Raw genomic sequence first — 26,874 nt, 5'->3', positions numbered from 1 at the left:
TTTTTTATAGTTGTATTTGGTATATTCTAAGTATACTTTCGTTGAAGGCCATGAGGGACATGACAAAATAGGTGGTGTCAGCAAAAATAAATAAATAAACAAAGTTCTCATAAAAAGATCAAATAAAAAAAAAATACACTGTATTAAAGGAGATATTTCAATGTATGTGTAAAGCTGTTAAAATATAGATTTTTGTGACCCAGTAGATAAAATACACCTAAAGAGGAGATGAGGACTCAAAATGTGCCATTTCCATGGAATGACCCATATATATATATATATATATAAAAGTTGTACTATCTCTGCCTTATCCTTGCATCCATGGATAGTACCTATTATAAGGCATTTCAGAGTAGCAAATTTTAGCATATATACCCACAAAAATGTGCCAAACCCCCATGTTTTACAGTTCTGATAATAATCTTTTAAATTCTTATGAAGAAATGAAACAAATAATCAAATACTTCAATTGGTATTGATTTAATGCACATCTGTCTATCTATCTGTCTATCTATCTAGCATTTATTGAGTTTCATAGTTTGGTATATGATACTGTCTTATGCGTTGTTTAGACATCTGAATTTTGAGCTTCCTTTGTTCCTGTCTTATCGCAACAGTTCTCACATGGCAGGACAACTCTGTCTGGGCCCAGGAAGGAAAAGCATGCTCTTCTGTTAGCGTCGAGCCTTATCAGCCCAGTCCTGCCCTTGGTACATGAAGTACCTGATCCGGCTCTCCGATACTGCTCATTCAGCCACTCTGATGAATAAACAACGCGCTCGCCTCGTATTAGCAGATCGCTACCGATAAACTACACAGATGCGAAAGATGAGCCTGTCTTGTATTTTGCGTGTGTGTGTTTCAATGATTGTGAATGTGTAAATGTGTACAAGCACATGTGTGCGTGCTTATGGCCAGGCTAAAGGTCAGAAGCTTGTCTTCCTCCGGGCAGTGTGCAGGGTCTTGGAGAGCTACAGAACCCTGCTAAAGGTCAGCTTGTTGTGGCTTCTCTCTCTGAAAGGTTACAGCAGTGTGTGCAGGCTCCAGAACGCGGGCCTGCAGCTCTCTCCCACACACACACACACACACACACACACACCACTCTACAGCTTCTTGAAGGAATACAGCTGAGTGGAGTAAACAGAATGCCTGAAACAAACTGTGTTGGAAAGTCATTTGGAGGTCACCTGGCAAAATTGTGTGTGCAAAAGGGCTATTGACCTGCAGGGCCTGTATTATGATTTTTTTTTTTAAGAAGAGTTTGTAAACAGTTTTAAAGCATAACATTCATTTCTTGGTGTATATATAGAAATTAAAAACACAAACAACCATATTTACGTACATGCTACATACCCAAATATATTCAGACGGTCATTCTAACAAGTCAATTCAGTTACTTTAAGGTGCACCTATTGCTGATATTGCAGTGAGTTGTGTATGCAGCAACAAGGCATTATCAATAGAATGGGATGCTCTATAGCAGCTGCTCATAAGCCTAAGGTCTCTGTATTCAATGCCAAATGTCAGGTAGAAGGGTATAAAGCCCACACCAGGATTGGGCTGTGAAGCAGTGGAATTGTGTTCTCTGAAGTGATGGAACTCCATCCAGTATATCTGGGATGAGCTGTAGTGTTTGTGAACCATCCAGGATCATTACCTGACCTCACCAGTGCTCTTGTGACTGAGCACAAGCGAATCTTCACAGCAATGTTCCAACTTTCCCAGAAGAGTAAAGGCTGTTACTGCAGTAAATAGAGATCAACTCTTGATTAATACCTTTAATTTCAAAAGAAACGCTGGATGGGAAGGTGTCTGCAAAGATTTGGACATATAGAGTATCTGCCCAATTTTTGCCCAACAACAAATTATTGACATGTAGGTTAAAAGGCATCTTTCAGTCTGGACTGCTTTTTGAATGAGGCACAATTCAGTTCAGCCAATCAGATCACAGCCTGTTTCATCCTAAGGGATAAAGAGGGGCTGGAGAGGCGGGAAAAAGGTCAGGTATAAATGAGTAATGGCTGTTATAACACTACGCTTATGTCATGCAAATGTATCTATTTGATTCTTTTTCTCCCCTTATTTTTGATGTTTCTCTCCTTATGTGCAAGCTGCGTTGAGTGAAAATGCATGACAGTGCAATGCAATTAGTAAAATTCAAAGTGTCAAAGAACTGATAACTGATTGCATGGAGTAGCAACTCACCCGTTTTTTTTCTGTAGTGAGGAGTGAGAACTATGGATATCACGGTAAAGTGAGAGTTTGGTGAAAGATGAGATTACTTATCATTGCCTTCACCTCAAATGTAGTTAAGCTAAGATAAGTATGCTGTCTGAAGTTTGCTTCTTCTGTTTCACACCAGAGCTATGAGGCTAAAGTAGCTAACAGGCAATTCTTCCAAGTGGTGATTACTGCTGTTAGTGCTAGTGCTATGTTTAGTATGCCACATACTTTTGTCCATTTTTATAGATAACAGTGTCACTTATTGTCTGTTTGTAAGCTGATATTGTTTGTGATGATTAACACATGCATGATGCTAATTACTGAACTATACATTTCCATTATTTGTTAGCTAACTCGTGGCACCAGTGCGAAACAATTATCAAATCAAAGCAAATGTTTTGACACTCTTGGCTGAGTGTCTATATTAATATAGGGGACTTTAGATGTTTCATCAGTCCATCACTTTGAAATGTTACCAAGTTTATACACTGATACACATTAATTAAGAGTTCAAATCTTATGGTTTTCATCACTCTTTTCTCCTTCTCACTGTCTTTGTCTTGCCATTCCTCCACCTCCTCTTGCCATTCCTCCATTCCTCCACCCTCACACACTCATTCCCTCTCACTGTCTCTCTCTCCCCACTGTGGGACAGTTGTTGAGGATGCAGGGAAGAGGGAAGCTAATTTTACACTTGGAGCTGAGAGACAGAGAAAGAGAGGGAGGGAGGAAGAGACAGCAGGTGATGGACAGGAAGGCATGGAGCAAAAGGTGGATGGAGAGAGAGAGACAGAGAGAAAGAGAAGCAGAGGTAAAAGGGAGGTTACGGCCCACATCAGACAGCAGCAGTCCCTGGGGGGGCGCATCTCAATCAGGCTGGCCTGGCCAGAGGGAAGGATGGTAGGACTCACTTCACTGCTCAATTAAGCAAACACTGGAACATGCCGGTCCTAATCAAATCACCGCAATGCGCCTGGTCTCCAAGGAGCAGTGTGACAGCACCAACAGGAGGACAGGACCATTGCAAATTCTTCTCGTTTGCTTCTCAAGAATGCTATACATACGCAAGGCCATATGTAGAGGAAACATCAGCAGGGGGTACAAGTCGGTCATCCAGATAATGCCAAAAAAGGCTTTCCATTTTCTCCAGCTGGGACTGAGAAAAAGCTTTTATTCCAGCCTCCGGAGCAGTGGTGATGTAGAGCTTTTATTCTGCTCTTTTGAACAATGTCACAATAATAGGCACAGGCAAATTAGAACAGTAAGTCTAATGTGGTGTATTAAGTTTGTGATCAGTCACGGACCACAAAGCACGGCCTTTAATGCCCCCGCTGTTCGCCACTCCATTATTCCATCTCTGGAGTAACTCAGTGCGATACTTAATTGCTTTCCTCCAGCGGCTCAAAGCAGAGTAAATTTCTACTTCATTACGACAGCCGTCCGCAGCGTTGATTACTCCGGGCAGTTCTGGAGTAAGTTGAGGATCAGCTTGGCCGTTCTTGAAGCCTTTTAAAGTGGACAAAGCATAGGCCCACAAAAGTAAAGAGCAATAATGAGGTTTGACTGTATTGCCCTGTATAGAAGACGTCACTGCGTGACAACATGACATTTATGGGTTTAAGCTTTAGAGGTTGCAGTTTGCACCAGGAATAATGACGGCACTCTTTGCTGAGAAAATCAGCTTCTGTAAGAAGAAGAGGAGAAATGATTTGAAGTTGTCATTGTTGATACAAAACCTGAATGGAATGTAAATGTAATTCATTTTGTAACTATGTAATTACCCCCTGGGGTCCATCACTGCATCCATCATTGTCCATAATTGTCTATCATTTGCATTCATTTCAATAGTGGGTTATTTATGCTTTTGCAAAATATAAGTTCTGAGAAAAAATAACATATTTTGGTGCAAATTAAAGATAAATTCTATGCAATTACACAGTTGTGTAAGGCCAGTCAAATGTATAGCAAAATGATAATCACAACAGGTGTCTGAGGGTTAAGGCAAGACACTGCAGGTCAGTAGGGTAAATATCCCAGGGTAGACATACTGATATTCTTAAACTTATTATCAGCAATGTTAAGGTTGGGGTTAGGTTTAGGAATAGGTATAAATTTTGTCTTGAGTATAGGTTTAGGATTAGGTGTAGGTTTTGCCTTGAGGTTATGAGTTAGGGACACATTTAATAGAATATTTCACATGCAACCTCAAGGTCAATTGAATTTAATAGATATTTGGTTTAAAGTTAGTTATAGATAGACTGCAAAAGCATCTGCAAAGCATCTGCAGACCATCCAGATAAAGTGTTCTCAAAAAAGTACATTTAGATATGCAAACGAGACATCTATTAAATGTCATTGTGAAGACAGATTACAATGAATTTTTGACATAGCAGATTACTGAAATCTCATTGCTTTATGTGTCAATCAAGAAAACACTATATACAGCTATTATAAACATATTTCAGGCCATTCTTATAACAAAAATGTAAATCCAGACAGGAGCAATATGGGCTGTAATATCCTTCAGACTAAAAAACTGAATTTGAGGTAAACAGTTTTAGGAATTGGCCTCAAAAGTGCATCTCAAAGAACAAGCACAATTTGTGTAGATGCCAACATTGGCAAGTAAAATATTCTAATTTAGAATATCAAGATTGCTTTAGCTTCTCTGTGGTACATAACATGCATTGTCTGGAGTATTGGCCTTCATTAAAAGTCACTTTTGAAACTTTTGGGGAAAATACACTGTGAGGGGATAAATGAAAAAACAGTGAAATCAATGTGGTTTTGTTTAGTTTTAACATTTTTACAGGTTAATAAATGGCATGTTATAGATGCCGTTTATCCATAAATCTGAAAATGACTGAGGGGACCAAAATCGCAATTTCTGCCTGTAGTTTCTTAGAAATCCATATTTATGAATACCTAGCAGTTAAAGCAGCACTATATAACTCTGGAGCACAATTGTTTAAACTCAACAGCAAAATAAATACACCTCTTCATTCAGTGCTCCTTCAGAAGCTCCATCCCCCAAATTCATGGACATCATGTAACGTGTCATGTTGAATCTGCTTATTTGTGAATAATTGTCAGAGTACACCTTCTTCAGCCTCACAATGAGGAAGCTGGAGAGAGCGAGAGGAACAGGGACCGAGGAACAGAAAGAGAGCAAAAGTGTGTGTGAGAGAGAGAGAGAGAGGCAGTGATGGGGAGAGCAAAAGAGAGTGGGAGGGAAGAGTGGAGGGAGAGAGAGAGAGAGCAAAAATGAGAGAGGGAGGGAGCGAGAGACACTTGCTGGCAGGCCATGCTTCACGCAAAGCCCTTATGAATAATGCATGCTGCCTACCTAGACTAACATAGATACATTTCTTTTCTCTCTTTTTCTCCTTTTCCTTCTTCTGTTTTTAACCTACTGTTTCCGAGGAAAGAGTTTAATCAGCACTAGAAATGACCCACACGCACCACCACTCTTTAACAACAGGCTCATTAAGTCAAGCTCAGCTCCAACACTAGTGTTGACATGGGTAAAAATGGCTCTTTGGTATGGTCTTTGGTTCATTAGCCTCAATTTCCAGGCAATGGCATCACCTGGTTCTAATGCACTATGACACCGGTGTAAATCTGCCCTTTTAAAGGGCTCAAATCATAGAAAACTGAAATATATTTGTTTTTTTTTGTAGTACAGTGGCTCTCGCTCCTAGTGCTGGAGTACCACTGCATTATATTTTGTGGTGCTTTCCCTGCTCTAACACCCCCAATTTACTTCAGGAAGGGCTTGTTAATAAATTCATTAGCTGGATCAGATGTGGCAATAGCAGGGAAGCTCTAAAATGCACAAGAACTGCAGGACCAGGATAGAGAACCATTAATGTATTATGTGAACACTGTTGAAGTTTATGGACCAAAATTGAAAACAGCCCATTTAGAGTTAGTTTTGTGATTGTAATATCATTTATACATATTTTGCCCCACAAAATCAGTACAAAGGCTCTTTGCGTAAACTTTGTGTCCGAAAGTTTGTAGACAAAGTCTCCTCTTGAAATCAACTGTATTAATATGGTGTTTATTCCACTGCACTAACTGCACCAATAGCCTCTACTCGTTTGGAAAGGTTTTACTCTAGATTTTGGAAATCCTGTGAGGATTTGATTGTATTCAGCCACAAGAGCATTAGTGAGGTTGGATGATTAGTTCTGCCACTCCAGCGCAGTTCCATTGCTCCACATCCCAATGCCCATGCTTGGTATTGTGCATGGTGACCTTGTGTGGCTGCTCCACAGCATCCCATGCTATTCACAGCTCTGTAGGGATTATTTAAATTGTGTGCCTGCAGTCAGACACCTGTTTCAGTAAAGGGCAGCTTAAAGTAGCTGAAGTCACTAATTAGAAGCATCTGAATACTTTTGGACATAGTGTGTGTATCGGTCTTAAGAGAAAAGTAACACCAGCCTTTTAGTTCTAAAGGATAAAGAGATGTTGGGAAAAGGTCATGTAAAATAAAGTATGATCACATAACTGTTGTAAGCAGAATTTGAGAGAAACACACAAGAAACATACAGGCAAAATGTAGGATATAGGCCCTCTAAGATGGGAAAAGAGTTAATTTACAGTTAAAGTTTGCTATTTTCTTTCCACCAAATCACCAAATGTGTTTCCAAATAAGATCTTTCTTTTCTTGGCTTGTTGAAATGGATTCTTTGGGAAGAACCTGGCTGGACATGCGGGGAAATGACCTCATCTGAATGACTGGCCTTTGCAAAACGTAGGGCATTACTAGCGCTGAAGTTCATTTGTACATTTCCCTTTACTACTGGGATAGACACAACTTGTGTGGACTTTTGTGACCTGCAACCTTTGTAACAGTAAAATAAGGACTCCTGGAAGTCCTGCAGGACTGATGATAGACATCCCTGGTGTATCAAGCCACAGATCTGCATGAGAGCTAGGCTGACATATCGATTTCAGAACGGACATTCACTGGGAAAAAGTCAGGCAAAACTTAAAGGCAATTTGCTGCACAATGTTTTTGAGTTAATTGAACTTCGTTAATTCAAAACTTCACCAGACTGTTTTTAGTACTGCATTGCATTTTTTCCTTGGATTTTATCTGTTTCTGCCCACGTTTTGTTCAGTTATTTCAGGCTGGGATACCCATAATGCATGCTACTCTGAAGATGGGAATGAGGGCTGAGTGCTTCCTTTTCTCAGACTGCTGATAATGGAGGGCTGTGATGTTGCCATGAACTCATGATCTCTGATGGCTGAGCAATTAGACAGCTGTGCAACTCTGGATCTGCCAAGTTCGTTGAAATTTGGCATCCAAGAAAGAACGAAAGGTTCCTCATGCTCAGACGCAGAGCATTGTCTATACTCAGATAAAGAAAATGTAGTTCATTTTAGTTCAAGTCCTGAGTGGCACAGCTATCATATTACCTGCTCATCAAGAGAGATCCCAGCAATGCAACAGCACTATCTTTTAAGGAGCCATAGCGTGCAGGTGTGAGTTAGCAAGGACCAATTTTTTGGGAAAAGCAAGGACTAAAAACTTTTAATCTACTACTATTGTTTTTTTATTTTCATTTAATTTACTAAAAATGATCAGTTCCATTAGCTAGCTAGGTCTCCATCAATCACACAATGCTACCAAGCTGGGAGGGTGCTGGCACATATTTGAGTAGAGCGCTGTTACTGTGTACTTTGTTACATTAGCTAACAGACGTCCACATTAGCTTGCATCACTGTGAGTACTGGAGATAAGATGGGCCATCATACCCATCCAGAAAGTGGACTCCCTTGGACTCCTAGCCACAGATGGCTGGAGCCTCACCATGGATTGAACAATCTTACAATGACAGGGTCAACATTGATAGTGCTGCTTGAGAGCCCTTAACTGTATTGTTGACTTAAAGATACAGTACTAAAATGTGAGTTGAGTCATTTTGACTAAAGTTGAGATAACTGTGCAGCAAGTAGCCTTAAAGTTTTTTTAGTTGACCCAACATTTTTTTTTCACAGCGTTGGCTTATCAGCCTTTAGCTGTCCTGACATTCAGAACTGTTCAGATAGTGTAGTATAAATCGTGATAATGGCAGCCAATCAAATGTGTTTACCAAAGACCCATTGCTGGCTTTTAAATATCTACGTGGATATCACAAAATACATTTGCAGTTTGTCAGCCTCATTGCCCGCATATTCATGCGCTTGTGTATCCAGAATCAAGCTGATGCAAATGTTTGATCTGCAAATGTGTACAAGTTGTAAAGTGAAATGACAAATTCAGGCCTGGTCAGCTTCTTTGCTGTTCTTTCTTTTGTTGTCGGCATAAGTGCGAGTGTATGTTAGCATCTCTCTCTCTCTCTCTCTCTCTCTCTCTCTCTCTCTCTCTCTCTCTCTCTTTCTCTCTCTCTCTCTTTCTCTCTCTTTCTCTCACTCCCTTGTCCTTTACCCATCAACTCCCTCCATGATATTTATCATCCATCCCGTCTTCTTGTTAGGCAGCATCTGCAGCGGTGATGTTGACCCGAGGTATGAGACGCATCATTGCCACACTGTAAATACACATGGATTATTCATCTATCACTTATTCTCCAGGGTCTCCTTTATGTATGCACATGTTTTCATTATCTCTCCTCTCTGCATTCCTCCTCTCCTCAGCACAAGGTCATTTATTATTGGGTTGTCCAACCCCGGGGTGCCGTGGAGGATGTCGGTTTGTGAATAATTTCTGACTGTGCTAAAGCTTTACTCACTTCTCTCTTTAAAACCTGACGCTCTGTGTCCCAGGGACTGGCCTTGATGGATTGTTTCTATCATTATTTAGTCGCTTAGTGGACACTCGCAGCTGGCTGCACGATGTGCTGGGTTTCCTCTGCTGAAATACTGTATATCAGCCCAACTGCCTTGCTCAAGGGCACTTCGGAGGCAGACAGTTCCCTACTCACAACTATGCTGCTTCCAGGGCACCGTGCTATCAGAAACAAATGCTAACCAAAATAGATGCACACTTAGCATGGTTCCAATTATGGCACCAACAGCCAGCTGAGAAGGGTTTTCTGTTACCAGGGAAAGAAACTGACAAGATATTGGCAGACTCACTTAGAGGTAGCAGAGTCAGCACCACTGATTAGTGTTCCTCTAAGCTTGGACCATAGAATTCCGAATAATTGTTAAAAGGCTTTTTAAAATACCAGTCATATGTGCTTGAGGTATATTGCGCAAAATTGTGATACCGTTCTTTTCCTCAGACTGGTATAAGTTGCAAAGACTTCAACTTTAGGAAAAGAAGTCCAGCCATTCACTCATTATATCATTAATCACCATGCCTGTTAGTGTTATTCAGTAACTACAGGGACTTCAAAGCAAACTAATGAAACTAATGGAGCTATTCTTAGGTTATAGAAGTGTGTAATAAAACTTTGGCCTTGGTACAGTGTTAAAATTATGTTAAAAAAATAAAGGCTGTAAATTTGAGGAAACTGCTAGACCAAGAGAGGATTGAGTGAGGAAGAGGCCTCACATCCTCTGCAAAGTGAAACTGGTTTAGTTTTCCTAAATCAGAAGCTTTTAGAGATTTCATTATTTAAGAGTTCAAAGTAGTATTCAGCATTGCAGTTGGGCATTAGGACATACATATAATGACTATCTGTAATTATAAATGTTAATTGGTCTAAAAAATATATTGTGAAATGATTTTCTACTGTGTTGCCCAGCTGCAGTTGTAGAATCTTTATCCACTGAACTGCTTCTGAACTGTGGTATGAATGTTTAACAGTGAACACTGGAGCTCATGTCTGAAGAAGCTCCAGTTAGAACCATTTTCCAAAGAACCAGATCCTCTTTTCTACAGGCAAGGCAATCCCTTGACATTCAGTCTATCAAACCAAGTGACAGTTGAAGAATTCACTCCCCTGTGTGACTCTGCCATGTTCAGAAGTTCAAAAAAATGAAAAATTATTTACAAAGCCAATTCTTTTCAAGTTAATTCAGTCATTTTTAGTTGCGTAAGATGGTGACCATGAAACCTTCCGCCTGCCGTCCTCTACTCAGACTCTCCACTCTCATGTCATTATTGATGCAGAGCTCAAACCCTCTCTTATGGGTCATACATGGAGTCAAGTAGACGTCTGACTGAGCACTTATAGATAGAATGAAAGCTCTTGTGTGAAGTAAGGTCCTTCTGTGTGCTCACCTGATCATAACTGGGGTCTGCTTCGTCTCTCTGTTATTGTCTCCAAGGGGCCCAAGGCCAATTCCCTATTGTCCAGAACCTTACGGTGACAGAGGGAGGGACGGCCAACATGACCTGTCGTGTGGATCATAATGACAACACCTCCCTCCAGTGGTCAAACCCAGCACAGCAGACCCTCTTCTTCGGGGACAAGAAAGGTGAGTGGGCAGGGCACAGCTGAACATTGACCTGAAGACACTGAGAGAACAGGAATCCTACTGACCTTTGACCTAATGTCTTTGGTGTTTGGGGTTTTGGAAGTGGAGAGTTTTGATGTGTATGATCTGTGCTTAAGGCACCATGGCAACCTTGGCCAGTTTAGAATATCACTTACCCAAAAAGCCTTTCTACATACAAATGTGGTGGTGTAGTTTACCCTTAGAAATCTTAGTTTTCACTGGCGGTAACAAAATGACTGCTAGAGGAGATATTTTACTATGATTTCAGTTGGATGATAAAGAAAGCAAAACATTTTGCCATGCTTTTGTCATTTCAGTAGTGCATAGGGTTGCATGATATGGACATTAAATGCAACGCTGAGTAAAGTGGTAGGGATATTGTGATGGTGATATGATGAGCAATAAATTATTATTAAAACAGCTGTTCTCTGCCTTGATGTGCTGCAAATACAGATTTGTTTGTTGCGGGTTTGTCATATAGAAACCTAACTAACCTTTCTTTTAAGACAATAGCGAAAAAATGCAAAATTTCAAAAGCTCCAGTCCTGATTATGCAGAATAAAGAAATTAATAGTTGCATTCTTAAAAAGATACTTCTTCAAAGGTTCTTTAGTAAAGACAAGGCTTTATATATAAACATGAACCCTCAAAGACCATTTGCATAAATAAAAGGTTCTTTATGTGGTGAAATAGTTCTTCAAATTGATGGAGAATATGTTGCACATGATTCTATATGGTCCATTTTTTAAAAGGTTCTGAATAAAATCATATGCAGCACATTCTCCATCAGTCTGAAGAAACATTTCACTATGCACAGAAACATTTAATCATGCAGACATTCTTTGTGTTCATGTTTCTATATAGAAATATTATCTTCACCAAAGAACCCTTGAAGAACCCCCTTTTTGAGAATGTGTTTACATCAGAACTGTCAGTACATTTTTATTCATTCTAAAGCTGCAACGTTCTGATGCAAAACAAAGAAAAAAACTATTTTACTGCTATTGGCAGCCCATTGTGGAGAATGTGTATCCAGCAAAATGGGTTCCATGAGGTGCCTTAATCTAAAATCCATTAGGATTCCCTGAACAGCTTTTTTTCTGTTCATGTTTGCAGTCTGACTAGAAACATGAATAAATATGCATACTTTTATTTTCAGGACATGCCTACAAAAAGGAATACATATATAATTTATTCCTTAATCATCTCCTTATGATGATGCATATTTGTTGTAACAGTAGCTTTTACTGCTTCATAAATTTTACCACTAAGTTTATGTGTTTTTGAGCTGTACATGCGTATGCTTTGTATCTGGCTATTAGCCAATAATTAAGTTACTTGCTGTCCATTTGGGAATTCAGCATTCAACCCCAACACATGGAAGCACGCTTTGGCCTTCTAATGTTACAAATCACCAATCTAATTGTGTCACTATAGAGGTATACAGCTTTCAGATCATATTGCAATAATGGTAAATGCGAATGATCATTCAGCCTTGAAGCTGTCAGTGCAGAATGTAAGTTGAAAAAATATGTAATTTATGGCATAATCAAATCTATAATTGCACATGTACATTTGAATAGCAGCATATCCCCAAACATGAAATTGTCCTGTACCACCTGGCTTAGATGAAAGACAAACATTAGGATGTAACTGGCAAGCTAAATTTTGCATACTATTGCTCATTTTTTGTGTTGTATTCACTCTGTTTTGGCAATAATAAAGTTCTCGATCTATTTACAAATGTAAAAATGTACCTTCAGAGACCAAGTTTGGCTCAAATTAAATGATAGTGTGGCAGAGGTGAGGTAGTTTGTACCAGTGGAGCAGCATCCTGCTCTACCCTTCTAGACTCAATAAGATTTAATCACTGAATTACTTAAAGAAACAAAGATATTCGTGAGGATAAAGGCTAGTTTAGGTGATTTAATTCAGGTATAGTGTTGTATAGCTGAATAAAGGGGAATAAAATATGTAAAACTCAAACACAGTGTTTCATCTATGTTGTTTTATGTGAAAACTTGCAAGGGCTCCCCTTTCTGGATGACATAACTGATCAACTTCCTATCGCCTTCTTCACACAACAATAATGAAAAGCACAATCATTTGAGCTTTCTTATACTGTGGGCTTGTCAGTCCAAAGAGTATTTAGTATTGATTGAAAGAACTATCAGAAATATTCTTAAACATTTCTACATTGCCCAGTATGAACGATAAAGCATGTAGTCGTACATGAATTCTTCAGTGACAAATAGCGTTTTCAAAATAAGTAATGTAGAGAATGTAAAATGTAGTGTTTTCATGTTACTTCTACGTCCCCGTGTGCATGCATTACACCTGCTTTTGAAACTACCATCTTGTTTTGCTTCTAATGGTTAATTAGCCATGTTCTCTGAGTTATAGGCCCAGCTTTGGTCTGTGCATTGGAATCGGATTTGCATGATGCTGTAGCCCTGCATCTGTGAGCATGATGCATATAATGTGTGATTTGGTTTTGCATCCGCACTGTAGCCAAACACTGGAAAATGGATTTTTGTTTAGTCTAATGATGTTGACGTACTTCTATACATTTCAAGGCAAAATAAAATAGCAAGGTATGCTGTACACATTCATCAGTGCAAACATGAACACACAAACACACAGGGCACTTCACAAAGACACCCTCTAAGTCTCTCGATCTTTCTCTCTCACTCTCTTTATCACTTTTCCCTCTGCTTTTTTCTTGTTTATTCCTTTGCTCTGCTTTCTCTCTCTAAGTGTCAGCCACACAGCAAAGTGGGCCAGTGGCATGATTTATGTTGGGGACTGCTAACAGATTACATTTGATAAATGAGGTAGGATAGCATCCTCATCCTGTTTCTCCAGTCAGTCTGCTGCCTTTAAAACATCTACAAGCTTGAGATTGGATTGTTGCCTTTAGAGCATTTATACATTTAAGATCAGATCACTGCTTTAGAAGATCTACTGGTTGAGGATTAGTCCACTGCCTTATCCACAGGCTTCGAGTCACATCACAAAGCTAAAGGGGTTAGATCTCCGCCTTTTGAGCATCTATAAATATCTGATTAGATTTGTGTACCAGATCAGACCATTGATTACTCTGTCAGTATATGCATCAATGTGTTTTCTTCATCAGTATGCACCAAATCAGATTTCCCTCACATGTAGTATGCACTACATTTAGGCTCTTTTACACTGTGTGGTAAGCACAGCTCAATTAGGCTATGCTTACACAGCAGGTAAAAGTGGCCCAAATCTGATCTTTTTCTCCATATGTAACACAGTTGTGTGTCTGTGTGGCTGTGTGAACAGAAAAAACACACTGAATGTGACATTTTCAATTCCGATTTGAGATGCTTTCATATGTGCTACTGAAGTCCAATCCATATCCGATCTGCGGCAATGCGACTCAGTCTAAACAGCCAGTTTGGAATTCATCCGACTTTTACTTCAGTCCAACCCGACATTTGTCATAATTTCCATCATGCCATCATGATTATTTACCTCTGGATGAACCATGTGAAGCGTTGTTCTTTTGCACATGCAGGTCGGTTTAGGAGCTCATCTGTTCAGATTAACGATATATACAGGTCACATTTAAAAGATAATGTGAAAAGCCAAACAAAAAAAAATCCGATTTGGTGAAAAAATCAGATTTGGGCCACTTTTACCTGCTGTGTAAACATAGTTTTAGACTCAACTCCACTCACGTCTACTTGCTATTGGTACAAGTTACTTTGTTTTCCACTGTATATATAATACCCACTCAATGTAGCTTGTCTTCATAGTGACGCCACATGGAACTGCTGTGAGATGAAGGTGACAAATGTTATTCAGAGGAGACTGATAGCAGCAAGACAAAAGTTTGGTAGATGCTACATACATATAGTTCAGACAACAAGACAACACAGGTTGCTCAAAGGCGATGCAAGAGGAACATTGTGTGTTTAGGGTGATAGTCGTCTGCCACATCACCTTTTGGTATCAGCTTAACTCGCTTGGAACCTTGATGAAGGTGACACAAAAAGAGTATCTGGTACTGATTTTGCTTGATGGAAAACCAAAAAAGGCAAGTAGAATCGAGTCAAGTTGAGCAGGTACCATGTAGTGGAAACACAGCTTTAGATTTCAGCTACTATGTGCTAAATCAAATTTCTCAGTCAGTGTGTTAAATCTGATTTTTCAGATGGTTTGTATTAAAATTGATTTCTCTCTCAGCATGTACTACATTTTATTTCTGATTCAGTATCTATTACTCTAAATCTAATTTCTTTATCATCCTGTACTAGATCTGAGTTCTCAATCAGAATATATTCAATCTGATTTCTCAATCAGTGTGTATTAAATCTTATTTCTTTATCAGCATGTACTAAATTCAGTTTCTTTATTGGTATAAATTCAATCTGATTTCCCTATTAATACATACTAAATCTGATACTGGCACTAAAACATAAAGCAAATAGCTAAGGTGCTGAAAGTTGCAACAAAACAGCCCATTACTGGGCAGTATTAAACATCTGTAAGGTCATAGCTTGGAAAGTGGGCTGAACATCAAATGACTCACTGCTTACTATATACTGCTATATATATATATATATATATATATATATATATATATATATATATATATATATATATATATATATGATTTTTTAAAATAAAAAATTGGCTTTTATGCCCAAATACTGCACTTTGTGTCCAGTATGGTTCTTTGTTAAGACACACTGTGGTTGGTTTCTATGGGTGGTCAATCATTTAATGTAGTAGCTCCCAAGTTATGGAGTGCTCTCTGACAGTCTATTCGGGATGCAACCTCTCTATATTCATTTAAATCTCTATTAAAGACGTACTTGTTTTCACTGAGTTATTGTTATTCCATTTATACTTGAATGTTTACCTGTATTGTCCTTTTGTTTAATGTGTGGATGTTCTTTGAATGTAAAGCATCCTTGAGCACAGAAAAGTCACTATATGAATAAAAGTGATGATGAAGTTTCTGCCTAAAACAGATTGCAGCAGTGTTGTGTTACCCACGCTGATACGCTGAACTGATTTATCGGGCTCTGCTGGAGAACAGCGTTGGTGTTTGACTGTTTCTGCTGTAAACTCTAAACTTGCAACATCTTAACAATGATCAATGACAGCTTTTGTGACAAAGCATATTTATAGTTAAGAATGCGCTATGTGTTAAGAATAACTCATGAGAAGTCAGCTTGTTTTTAAAGGGTGATATTTATCAGTCTTTACAAATGAAAGCTTCATTTGTTGTCTATTATGCATATTTGGGAAATAAGGCTTATAAGTCCTTTTGAATAGCCCATATATTCTCACTAGTGTTTGCATAGCGGCTGTCTGTGTTTAGATGAAAGCCTTGCTCTCAGTGGCAGAGCAAATGTTTAATCTCAGTGTGAAACAGGACACATATCACCATCATTGGCTCCCCAATGACTCCGACTGCTTTATCTGAGCTATGCGTTACTTCTGAAGGCCAGAACGTTGCCTTAGCTTATTGAACTCTTCACCTTCACCTGCTGCTTTTTCTAAAGCAGTCTTTAATTCATTTGTGCACCTTTGCACTTGGCACCGTGCTGCTTATGCTTGCCCTGTAATTACACTCTCCCAGAGTGAGGGGCATGATTGAACAGCACCTTAGAATGTTGTGTGCATGAATGTGTATGCGTATGTATGTGTGCCTATGTATGCATTAGGAACACATATTGGATATTAATTGAGGTCCTCTCTGTTTAATAAAGTTCAAATTAGAAACTTTTAAATGGTTTGTTCATTATGCATAAAGCTTTGCACATGAGGACCTGTATTAGTATATAATTGAATGTCTATTAACTGAAAATTACGAATAATTGCATTAGTAGTTGTAATAATAAACACTTTGGTAAGACCGTGTTAAATTATTAATCATGAAGTATTAATCTAAGTGTATGTATTGTTTGTTTGTAATTGGCACATTTTGTTCCTAAAGGTTATGGATGGCATCAGGTGACCTCTGGAGTTTATTGCTTTAGAGCTAATTAGAGTTGAATAAGTCAATAATACTTACAGAGACGTGTTGCAAAGTGCACTTTTAGTCATCACTATTGAGAAACTAAAGAGACTCAAGTTCTCAATAAGGCAATTTGTTCTGTATTCTAAAGTAAAGATCACTCCATGACTTGATGGTAACCAAAAACATAATCTGGAAATATTTTAATAGTTTCAATCAAGTTTAACAATTGAATATGGATAAATTGAACTCTTGTTTGGAGTTTTAAATGCTTTTAACAGTCAAACTATGGATAGGGTTTAACTCTATGTTGTTGTGATGTTGTTTGAAACTGTTTGGTGCTTTGTAACTTATATGTAGGATCCATTTCCCAGATAAGGATGAAGCCTCGTTCTGGACAACACAACATTCTGAATGGAGTTTATCATTGTAAGGAAAATATATCCCAGGACTAGGTTTAACCTCTTAAAACCAGCCCTTAAAGTAATAAGCTACAGAAGTCATCTGATGCTATCTAGATTCAATATGAAAATATGGTGCCAGTTATACAGTAATACTTATGACTAATAATGCAATTATTAAGGACTTTTACTTTACAGACCCCCAATTTTGTACTAATACAGGTCTTAATAAATAATATTTAATGCAAGGTATATAAACTATTTAGATGTGTCTAATTTGGGCTTTACTGAACACAAATGAAGATATTAATGAGTCCTCAAAGTGTTCCTTACACCAATATAACTGGTAATATTGTCCAATATAAATGCTTATGGTCAAAATTAAACAGACTCTAGTCATTTTAATTAAACAGCACTTTACTGTCTGATTTGACTGTCTGCAGTGAAATGACATTATCTGTGTCCAATTTCGTAACATCAAATAAGAAGCAGAAAAAAATAGTCTCATGCAGATTTGTGTATTTTGTCACTCCCATGGGAAATTTGCTCTCTTCATTGATTATTGCTCTCACAGAGTGCTCAAATATATCAGTGTCACATTGTTAAACCTTAAATAATATAAATATGAATCAAGGCACTTATGAATAATTTTGTAACATAACATTAAACTTAACCTTTAATGGGTAAACAAAATGAACTTTCACAATGTTTAAGCAAAGAAAGAGCCCATAATTCTCTATAGTATATTCCCTTAGTGAGTGAAACAGTACGTTTAAAGGCCATATTGCACAGACCAGACACTCTGCAGCAAATACTAACAGTGTAATGCTTGCATTTACCTTACATAACCTTTGGCTCTGTGTGTTTATTTGGGTGGACTGATCTTGCCTTATTTGTTCTTGAAAATGGAATCACATTCCTAAATGTTGGTTACTTAACACTAAAAGAGTTTGGAATCAATGTTTTCAGTAATATAAACCCAATATGAGTGCAGATGGAAGTCGGCATTGAAAACTGCTGGGCTGTGCTTCCTAGGTTAGTTTGTTGGGTTATTTTCATGGTGCTAGGTACTTTTTGCATAGTGTTTGGTTAGCCCAGCTGCTGGGTTCCTAACTGTGTCACAATAGTGGCCCAGCTAAAGAGTTCATTCTCAAATCATAGCAGAAATTGTTACAGACATATAAAATATACAGATATTTTATCTTGTACTATTGAGTAAAACAAATGTAGCTAACATTAGCTCACTATAATGTTTCTTTCCACCCTTTTATTGAAGGGTAGTTGTAGCCTATCATATGATATATCTAGAAATTTATGGCTGACTATCAGGTTATTTTTAAGTAGACATTAATGTTACCTGCATAATAACTTTAGTAAGCCTACCACCTGTCTAACATTGCTAACCCAACTAGAAAACCAAACAAACAAATTTATATGACCACTCTTCTCTTAATGCATGGTACAGTACTCTGGATAAGACACTAGTTGAGTGCAAACTTAGCATGTGTCCTGCTATGTAGTTATGGAAATATAACTCAAATTGTATTCTTTTCATCCCATCGCTGTTGTCAGAAGAAAAACTTGTATCTTCAATATGAAAACTTTACAGGAAAAGGTAAAAACCTACATTACTTTTAATTCAATGGAAGTCAATGGAACCAGACTTTTTGAGCCATTTCTTTTTCGTCCGTTATTCATGAAATTTACATACAATGTAAACGTCAACGGGAACTTTCAAATTATGTCAAAAACTGAAAAATGGAGATATATATATATATATATATATATATATATATATATATATATATATATATATATATATAAATACATATAGATAGATAGATAGATTGATTGAACAGTGGTGTGTGTGTGTGTGTGTGTGTACATGTGTGCGTGTTTGTGTGAGGAGAGTTGTTATGTTGTGTTGATTGCACCAAGTATAACTTGCAGGTGTGCAGAAGCTGTACTACTTCGGAAGTGATTGGAACAAGTGCACTCCAACAGCAGCCAGTCACTGAATGCACCTAATGCCGTACTGAGCATAGCTGAAGTGCTCTGCACCTGATAAACCACCTAATGAAACAACACAACATGGTGGCATCAGAACTCGCATGCCAGAATTGTAGATCATATACATGATTTAGAACGCTAATGACCCTCTAATGCTTGATAAACTAAACACGAGCAAGGTAATCCAGAGTTCTCAACCTGTTCCAAACATGAGCTACTGATCCTGTGGCCAGTTCCGTTGAGTATTGACACTTCATGAGTTCTGATTCTATTATTAACATTAAAATAAGTTTGTAAAGAGATAATCCTGAGAAGCCCTTCTGGGTGCAGTTATTTCTGTTTACATTAATGCCAGTCACTGCAGGTCACAACAGAAATGTACTGAGACGTTCTCCTCTGTTAATAATACCCACTGTGGTAGCATTGGGGGCTCTCATAGTTTTTTATGAAAAAAACTACAAAAAAAAACAAAAAACTACAAATTGTTCTTTCTGTCCTCTTTAAATGCTTATACCTGAGAATTGTATTACCTGAGAATGGCATATATAGCTGCTAAAGTGCTGTGCCATTTTCACAGAATTCATATTTGCAAACCTTACCTAAAGTTAACGTGTCACGCTACTAGTATGCTAGACTTGCACATCACATTAATATTCATCAAAATCAGAATTCACAAGAGTGTTTAATCTCAATGTTTCTCTTCTTACCTCATATCACATCAACATGTCTGTATCCCATAGTGGTATCCACAGAAACAGACAAAAATGTTTATTATTCATGGAATTGACCAATGACACTGTGCTGCATGAAACTCGTATGTGATGTCATTTACCTCCCTGACTTGTGAGACTTTTTTTAACATAGTCTTGAATAAAAGTGCATCTTTATAAGTCAGTATCTGTAAAATAATAAATACATAAATAAAATAAAATACACCCGACAACAAATACACCGACTATACCACTAGTCATTGTTTGTTTGAAGCTAACTTGGTTAAACTGTGGCTTGCTTGCTGCATGCTGTGTACCTGATGCATACTTCCAAGGACAAAACATCAACAGGACAAATTAGATAAGCTTTTTTTAAACTAAAAGCTCACAACTGCTGATAAGGCAAAACATTTCATGCCCGCTGTTAAAGAACACAGTAAAAAATAGTGGTTTATTGGTTAGGTTGTGTTTGGCAACATCAGTATTGCAACTATTTACGTTTGCATTATTTGGTAGAAGCTCTTATTCAGATATCTTTTACTCATGTTACAGAGATTGAGTTAGGAGTATTGCCCAAGGACTCTTATTATGTTCCATAGGATTGCATATCATGGTATCCTTGCCTGGGAACCCCAGCCTGCATGTGGGTTCACTATGCTATACCAACTATACTGCAAAGACCAAATGATTAACATGTTATGTGGTGGAGCAATAGATTCCATGTAGATCTTCACACTTCTGAAATGTGGACTCAGGGTATTGTAATATTAGCCAGTCAAAGTCCAGCACTAAGTGCAGTGGCCACCCACGACCTCAGAACAATACTGTGCTTTCAGCAGCACTGCTTGGTGCAGTATCTGTCTGTGTGTGTGTGTGTTTGTGTGTGTGTGTGTGTGTGTGTGTGTGTGTGTGTGTGTGTGTGTGTGTGTGTGTGTGTGTGTGTGTGTGTGTGTGTGTGTGTGTGTGAGCGCGCAAGTGAAAAGCACTCCATTGTGCTGTGTGTTACATAAACAGGTGGCAGGAGGTGTTTCAGCCATGAATATGTGTGTTTAGCCCAGCGGAGGAGTGAAAATGAGAACTGGGAGAAAGGGACAAGGCAGACATTTTACTCCTGTCTAGCATGTGCGTGTGGGGGGTGGAGGGGTGGGTCATGTCAGGGGGATTCAAAATGCCTTTTCATCATTTGTTTTCCAAATATTTTGCCTGCATGCATTTGTGTTTGATAACAAATAATAGAGACGTAGATAGTTAATGGAAGACATCTGCAAAAGTCTCAGGGTTTATCCTTGCAAAGTCACAGTTATCAGCAGCAATAACAAATGCACAGTGGAATTTGATATGAATTGTTTCTCACTAGCAGGATAAAATGAGGTATTCTGCTAAAAGTGCAGGTTCAAAATCAATCCGTGTAGGATTGTTATTTATTTGAAACAGTGTATATTCAGGGTTCATAGGCTTATATGGGTGTCCAAGACTACAAATACATTAATATAAATTGATGCCTTAATACAGTTCTTTTGTTGAGGTAAATAACTTTCAAAAGGTAATTTTGTGCCGCCTGACTTTGTCTGGTTGTTAAAAGCTATGATCCCATTTAAAAATAAATGTATGAAATTATATATATTATGAAGCAAATATCAATACACACACAATGAATAGGTAAAAAACACATTATATCCTTTTTCTGTGAGAATTTGTACAGCCTTAGTTGTCACTGAACCTAATCCAGAATGTAAATCAAATATTAATGTAATTGATAGTGTAACTCACTGTGTAACTAAATATATAATTACAAAATGATACTTGAGTAGAAAATGAACATTTTCATGAATTTGTTGAAAATGTATAGTGCTTTTTTTATCAACTTTTGAGTCAGAGGAGTAGCCTCAAAACTGTTGAGATATAGAATGTAAATCAAATGTAACTAACTGTCAAATGCCATGTCACTGTTGATGTTATTAATGTAAAGTGCCGTTCTGTGAAAAGATTTTAGGCATCTGAGAAAATTAGTATTAAAAATCTGCTTTATTTGCTCAGAAAATGTTCAACTAAATATAAATAACAACAATGCACTATACAAATAAGTAGTGATTTTACATATTTCAATGTGGATGTTTAACCATTTCTAAGCCTCTCATCATGGCAACCCAGTATTGCTTACTTATCATTCAGTACTTGGTTTGGCTAGTCAATACTTCAGTTAAATCAGGTGTGCTGGAATTTAAAGAATCCATGTCATGGCTGAGGAACCAAACATTGTTTTTCAAACTTGTTGACAAACTTTTTACTATATCTGTTTGTTTGCATTTGTTCAAATGATATATAATGTTTTTTTATAAGCACAAAGACACTTATTGCCAAGATAAATGGTTTTAACAATGTTCATAGATACTAGACTTTCACCCAGTACTAGTATAGAAATATGGGGCACCAATAAACTTGGGTTAAAAAGCAGGTGTGTGTGTGTGTGTGTGTGTGTGTGTGTGTGTGTGTGTGTGGTGTGTAACATGTATATATTGTCGTGGGTGTGTGTTCCTCTCATGCTGCTGGCTCTAATGAGACTAAACAGTGTAACTGTGCTCCATTGAACATACTCACAATTACATTCTGCTCAATAGCCTGCTCTGCATTGCTTTTGTTTATTGTTTATGTTTGTATTGTCTTTAGTCTACACATTCTCTCATTACTTTTTTTTTTCTTTTTCTTTTCAGACTAGGCGCCAACACGAATACTAAATCACACACTATGTAGTGATACGTTCTTCGCCAAATTACTCTGTGCTAAAAGTCTGGTTTCCTACTTTGACACATTTATTACAGATATGTTTATTTGGATGCTGCTTATTTCACTTTCTGCCTCTCTAGGCAATCCAATCAAGGCTTTTGTCACAACTCCAAGCCAGCACCTTCTAACTGTCGATTTCTCTCTGTCTCTCTTTCTGTTTTCCTCAGTCTCTCTCTCTTACACACATGCGCACAGACCTGAACCTGATGGTCCAGCTCGAGCAAGCATATTAATGTGGATCACAGTCAGTGGAAGCCAGTAATCCACCAATTAGAAAAATATCATATGCATGATGCCAATTGGTGACTGTTTGCTTTCATTTAGTGTTAGCTTTTTTTGACTGAACTATGTCTTTAATTAGGAATATAATAATTTATTTGTACATTTTGTTGCAGCAAAAGTATGTTGATACCCACAATTCCTTCTGATCTGCAAACCTTTGTGTGTGCGTGTGCTGTGAGCCATTTGTGGATTACACTGCAGTGGGTTTCATGTGCTCATCAGACCAGCAAATCAGCTCATTTATTATATCTAATAGCACATTATGAGGAACAATGCACAGTATGGCTGCTGTTGGTGTGTGTGTGTGTGTGTGTGTGTGTGTGTCACTGTTGCTGTTGTGGGTATGATTGTATGCTAGGCTCCCTCCTCATTTCCTCAGAGGGCCGTTCCCAACATATGTAAAATGTGTGATGTACACGTGCCTATAGTTGCCTCACAACCACCCTTAAAATGTTAATATTCAGAGTAAATCTTAAAGTTGAAGTAACTTAAGGCTTCACTATAAAGGTGCAACATACAAGTAATGCATATGTTACCTGGATGTCTTACAAAGTTCAAAATGTCAATTACTCCCATAAGCAGTACTATACCCAGTGAGGCACAGTAAAAGTACACCATCACTAGCTTAGCTCTAACAGAATACAGGAAATCCTGTAGAGGACCATTGGAAATCAGCAGCTGTGGTAATCTGATGAGAAAAGGTTTATAAAGTGGATGTTTCTACATCATATGTTGGCACAATTTTACAAGAACAGTAAGACCCAAGGCCATACGTTCATGCCTAACAACAATCCTTACCTGTGATAAAATAAGTGTAACGCAGAGCATCTTGTCACATATTTCTTTATCAAGGAACTTCCTCATACCACTTGACTTCTGTACTGGTGTAGCTCCCATCTGTTCTTGCAGTGTGTTATGGGATGCACGTGAACGAGTTATTCTGCTCAGCTGAATACTCAGATCAATGACAGCAAAGTGGAAAGTGGCTGAGCTCCCACTGAGCTAAAGGATGTGCAGAATGAGTAACAAAATGCTGTCAAAATTTCTGCCACACTTTGTCATGGATGCACTTCAGCATGCTTAGAGGAGAATGGTAATTACAAATGACTCTTCTGGACAGACAATCTGATACAACTGGCCAAACTGTATGGCTAGAGTGATGTGAGATAGAGTGGGTTTTTTGAGCATTTTAAATGTTTAAAGTTCTGTCAATTATGTCCTGTTACAACCCCAATTCCAATGAAGTTGGGATGTTGTGCAAAACATAAATAAAAACAGAATTTGATGATTTGCAAATCCTTTTTCAACCTATATTCAATTGAATACACTACAAAGACAAGATATTTAATGTTCAAATGGATAAACTTTATTGTTTTTTGCAAATATTCACTCATTTTGAATTTGATGCCTACATCACGTTCCAAAGAAGTTGGGACAGGGGCAACAAAAGAGTGGGGAAGTTGAGGAATGCTCAAAAAACACCTGTTTGGAACATTCCACAGCTGAACAGGTTAATTGGAAACAGTTGAATGCCATGATTGGGTATAAAGGGAGCATCCCTGAAAGGCTCAGTCGTTCACAAGCAAGGATGGGGCGAGGTTCACCACTTTGTGAACAACAGTTTAAGAACAACGTTTGTCAACGTTCACTTGCAAGGAATTTAGGAATTTCATCATCTACAGTCCATAATATCATCAAATGATTCAGAGAATCTGGAGAAAGCTCTGCAAGTAAGCATCAAGGCTGAAAACCAACATGCACGTGACCTTCGATCTCTCAGGCAGCACTGCATTAAAAACTGACATCATTCTGTAATGGATATTCCCACATGGGCTCAGGAACACTTCAGAAAACCACTGTCAGTGAACACAGTTCGTCGCTCCATCTACAAGTGTAAGTTAAAACTCTGCCATGCAAAGCGAAAGCCATATATCAACAACACCCAGAAACGCCGCCGGCTTCTCTGGGCCCGAGCTCATCTGAGATGGAGTGACGCAAAGTGGAAAAGTGTCCTGTGGTCTGACGAGTCCACATTTCAAATTGTTTTTGGAAATCATGGACATCGTGTCCTCCAGGCCAAAGAGGAAAAGGACTGTCCGGATTGTTATCAGCGCAAAGTTCAAAAGCCAGCATCTCTGATGGTGTGGGGGTGTGTTAGTGCCCATGGCATGGGTAACTTGCACATCTGTGAAGGCACCATTAATGGTGAAAGGTTTTGGAGCAACATATGCTTCCATCCAAGCAACGTCTTTTTCAGGGACGTCCCTGCTTATTTCAGTAAGATGATCCCAAGCCACATTCTGCACATGTTACAACAGCGTGGGTTCATAGTAAAAGAGTGCGGGTACTAGACTGGCTTGCCTGCAGTCCAGACCCGTCTCCCATTGAAAATGTGTGGCACATTACGAAGCGCAAAATATGACAATGGAGACTTTTACCGCTAAGGGTGTAACACGGCAGCTCTCAAATTTTACACGCCACTAGTTTAAATGGAACTGGGTGAAAGGCCCTGCAGATTCATTCTGGATCAGAACATGTCTACATGTTTCCTTCCCATCGAGGATGTAATTAATCAAATAGCACAGGTGAAATTTCAAACCTCAAGTGAACCAAAGTCTGAACTGCTCAAAAAGTGCTTTTACTGGACACGTCACACTGGGCCGGTTACTGACAAGACCGCAACTTGTAATAGGCTCTCATGTCTGGGTTATTAATGTCTAAATTTTTAGCCACTGAATACGAGTGAGTGATGGGCTACTGCGAGACAAAGAAGAGTGATGACCTGAGAGGGTGTATGTGTGTGTGTAGGTCAGAGAGGATCTCTCCTCTCTCGTATTCAGCATGAGAAAAGGCACATTAGGGACAGAAACGATTGAGTGAGGTGACCAATTATAGAGAGTTGAGGTACAGGTAACTTACTGAAGAGACCATGGGTCAGTCTCTGAGAGAGAATGAGAGAGACAGAGAGACATAGAAAGAGTGAGTTAAAGTAAAACCAAAAAAAAGGGGAGAGAGAGAGAGAGAGAGGTGAAAAAACTGATAAAAGAGAGTGAAAGAAAGAAAAAGAGTAAGAGAAATAAGATAGAACGCATGTGAGAGAAAGAGAGACTGAAAATGAGAGAGAAATAGAGAGAGTGAGAGATAGATAGAGAAAGAAATTGGAATAGAGAGAGAGAGGGAGAGAGGGACAAAGAGTTGTGGTTGGCACACACTGAGTGGTGTTTTTATTTTTGATCTGGCCGACATTAAGTGTGTTGCACACCACTGCTGTTTTGGGAGTTTTCAAGTGGTCTCAGTATTATCGGAAAAACAAGTTCCCCTTCAGGAGGCACTGTGTCAGTGCCCTTCAAAGTCAGATGATGAGATCAGGTACATCCACACTTTTGATGCACAAATTGTGATGGCATTGTGATGTCAGTGCTATTTTCATAGTAGCAAAAGATTGTACAAGAATCGTACAGTCAAACAAGGAAAATGATTTTCTTTTTAAAAGTTCAAAACACCATGTCCAAAACTGATGGATGTGAGGTTGATAATAAATTGATTCACCCATTTCACAACCTCAGTGTTCTGTTTATATTTTACAATTGAACCACTTGAATGCATACATTGGGAGAGCACATTGCCCTACAGAGAAAACTACCATCCCACATGCACTTCAAAGCAGCATCACTTCCAGCACTCACCAAATTCCAGCACATATCAATTTCTCTTAGCACCACAGTGCATCACTCACCATTTTGATATTGCATCAATTAAAATTAAGGGACCAAGAGCACATATAGCCATAGTAAATGACATGACTTGATATTCAGAAATTTGAATGTAAACAGGAATGCAGAAAAGGCGATTGTCACATATATGCTTATACATTGTCAGTACAAACACATGTTGCTAAATAATTTGGACAAGGCAGCCACAGCTGAAGCACACTCTATGCAAATGAGCTGAGCATTGACCAATTAAACTGTTAATATGAGGTGCAAAAACCACTTGTGTGGCACCCATAAACATGCAGCGTGAAGGTTAAAAAACAGAAATCATGTGGAGATAACCA

The 26,874-nt window shown here is 38.4% G+C and overlaps 1 protein-coding gene across 3 annotated transcripts in view; it reads left to right on the top strand.

Annotated features, from left to right (window-relative positions):
• cadm2a (cell adhesion molecule 2a) overlaps positions 1-26,874 on the top strand; it is a 482,918-nt gene that overhangs the window by 358,861 nt on the left and 97,183 nt on the right. For all 3 annotated transcript variants that reach the window (XM_017681962.2, XM_017681972.2, XM_017681954.2), the window contains one exon: positions 10,459-10,608. In XM_017681962.2, coding sequence (XP_017537451.2) covers positions 10,459-10,608 — 150 coding nt within the window. The remainder of the gene's footprint in view (positions 1-10,458; positions 10,609-26,874) is intronic.

Source organism: Pygocentrus nattereri, chromosome 18 (genome assembly GCF_015220715.1).
Source record: "Pygocentrus nattereri isolate fPygNat1 chromosome 18, fPygNat1.pri, whole genome shotgun sequence".
Taxonomy (NCBI): Eukaryota; Metazoa; Chordata; class Actinopteri; order Characiformes; family Serrasalmidae; genus Pygocentrus; species Pygocentrus nattereri.
The sequence above is the reverse complement of the archived record's forward strand: the minus strand, read 5'-3'. Positions and strand labels throughout refer to the sequence as shown.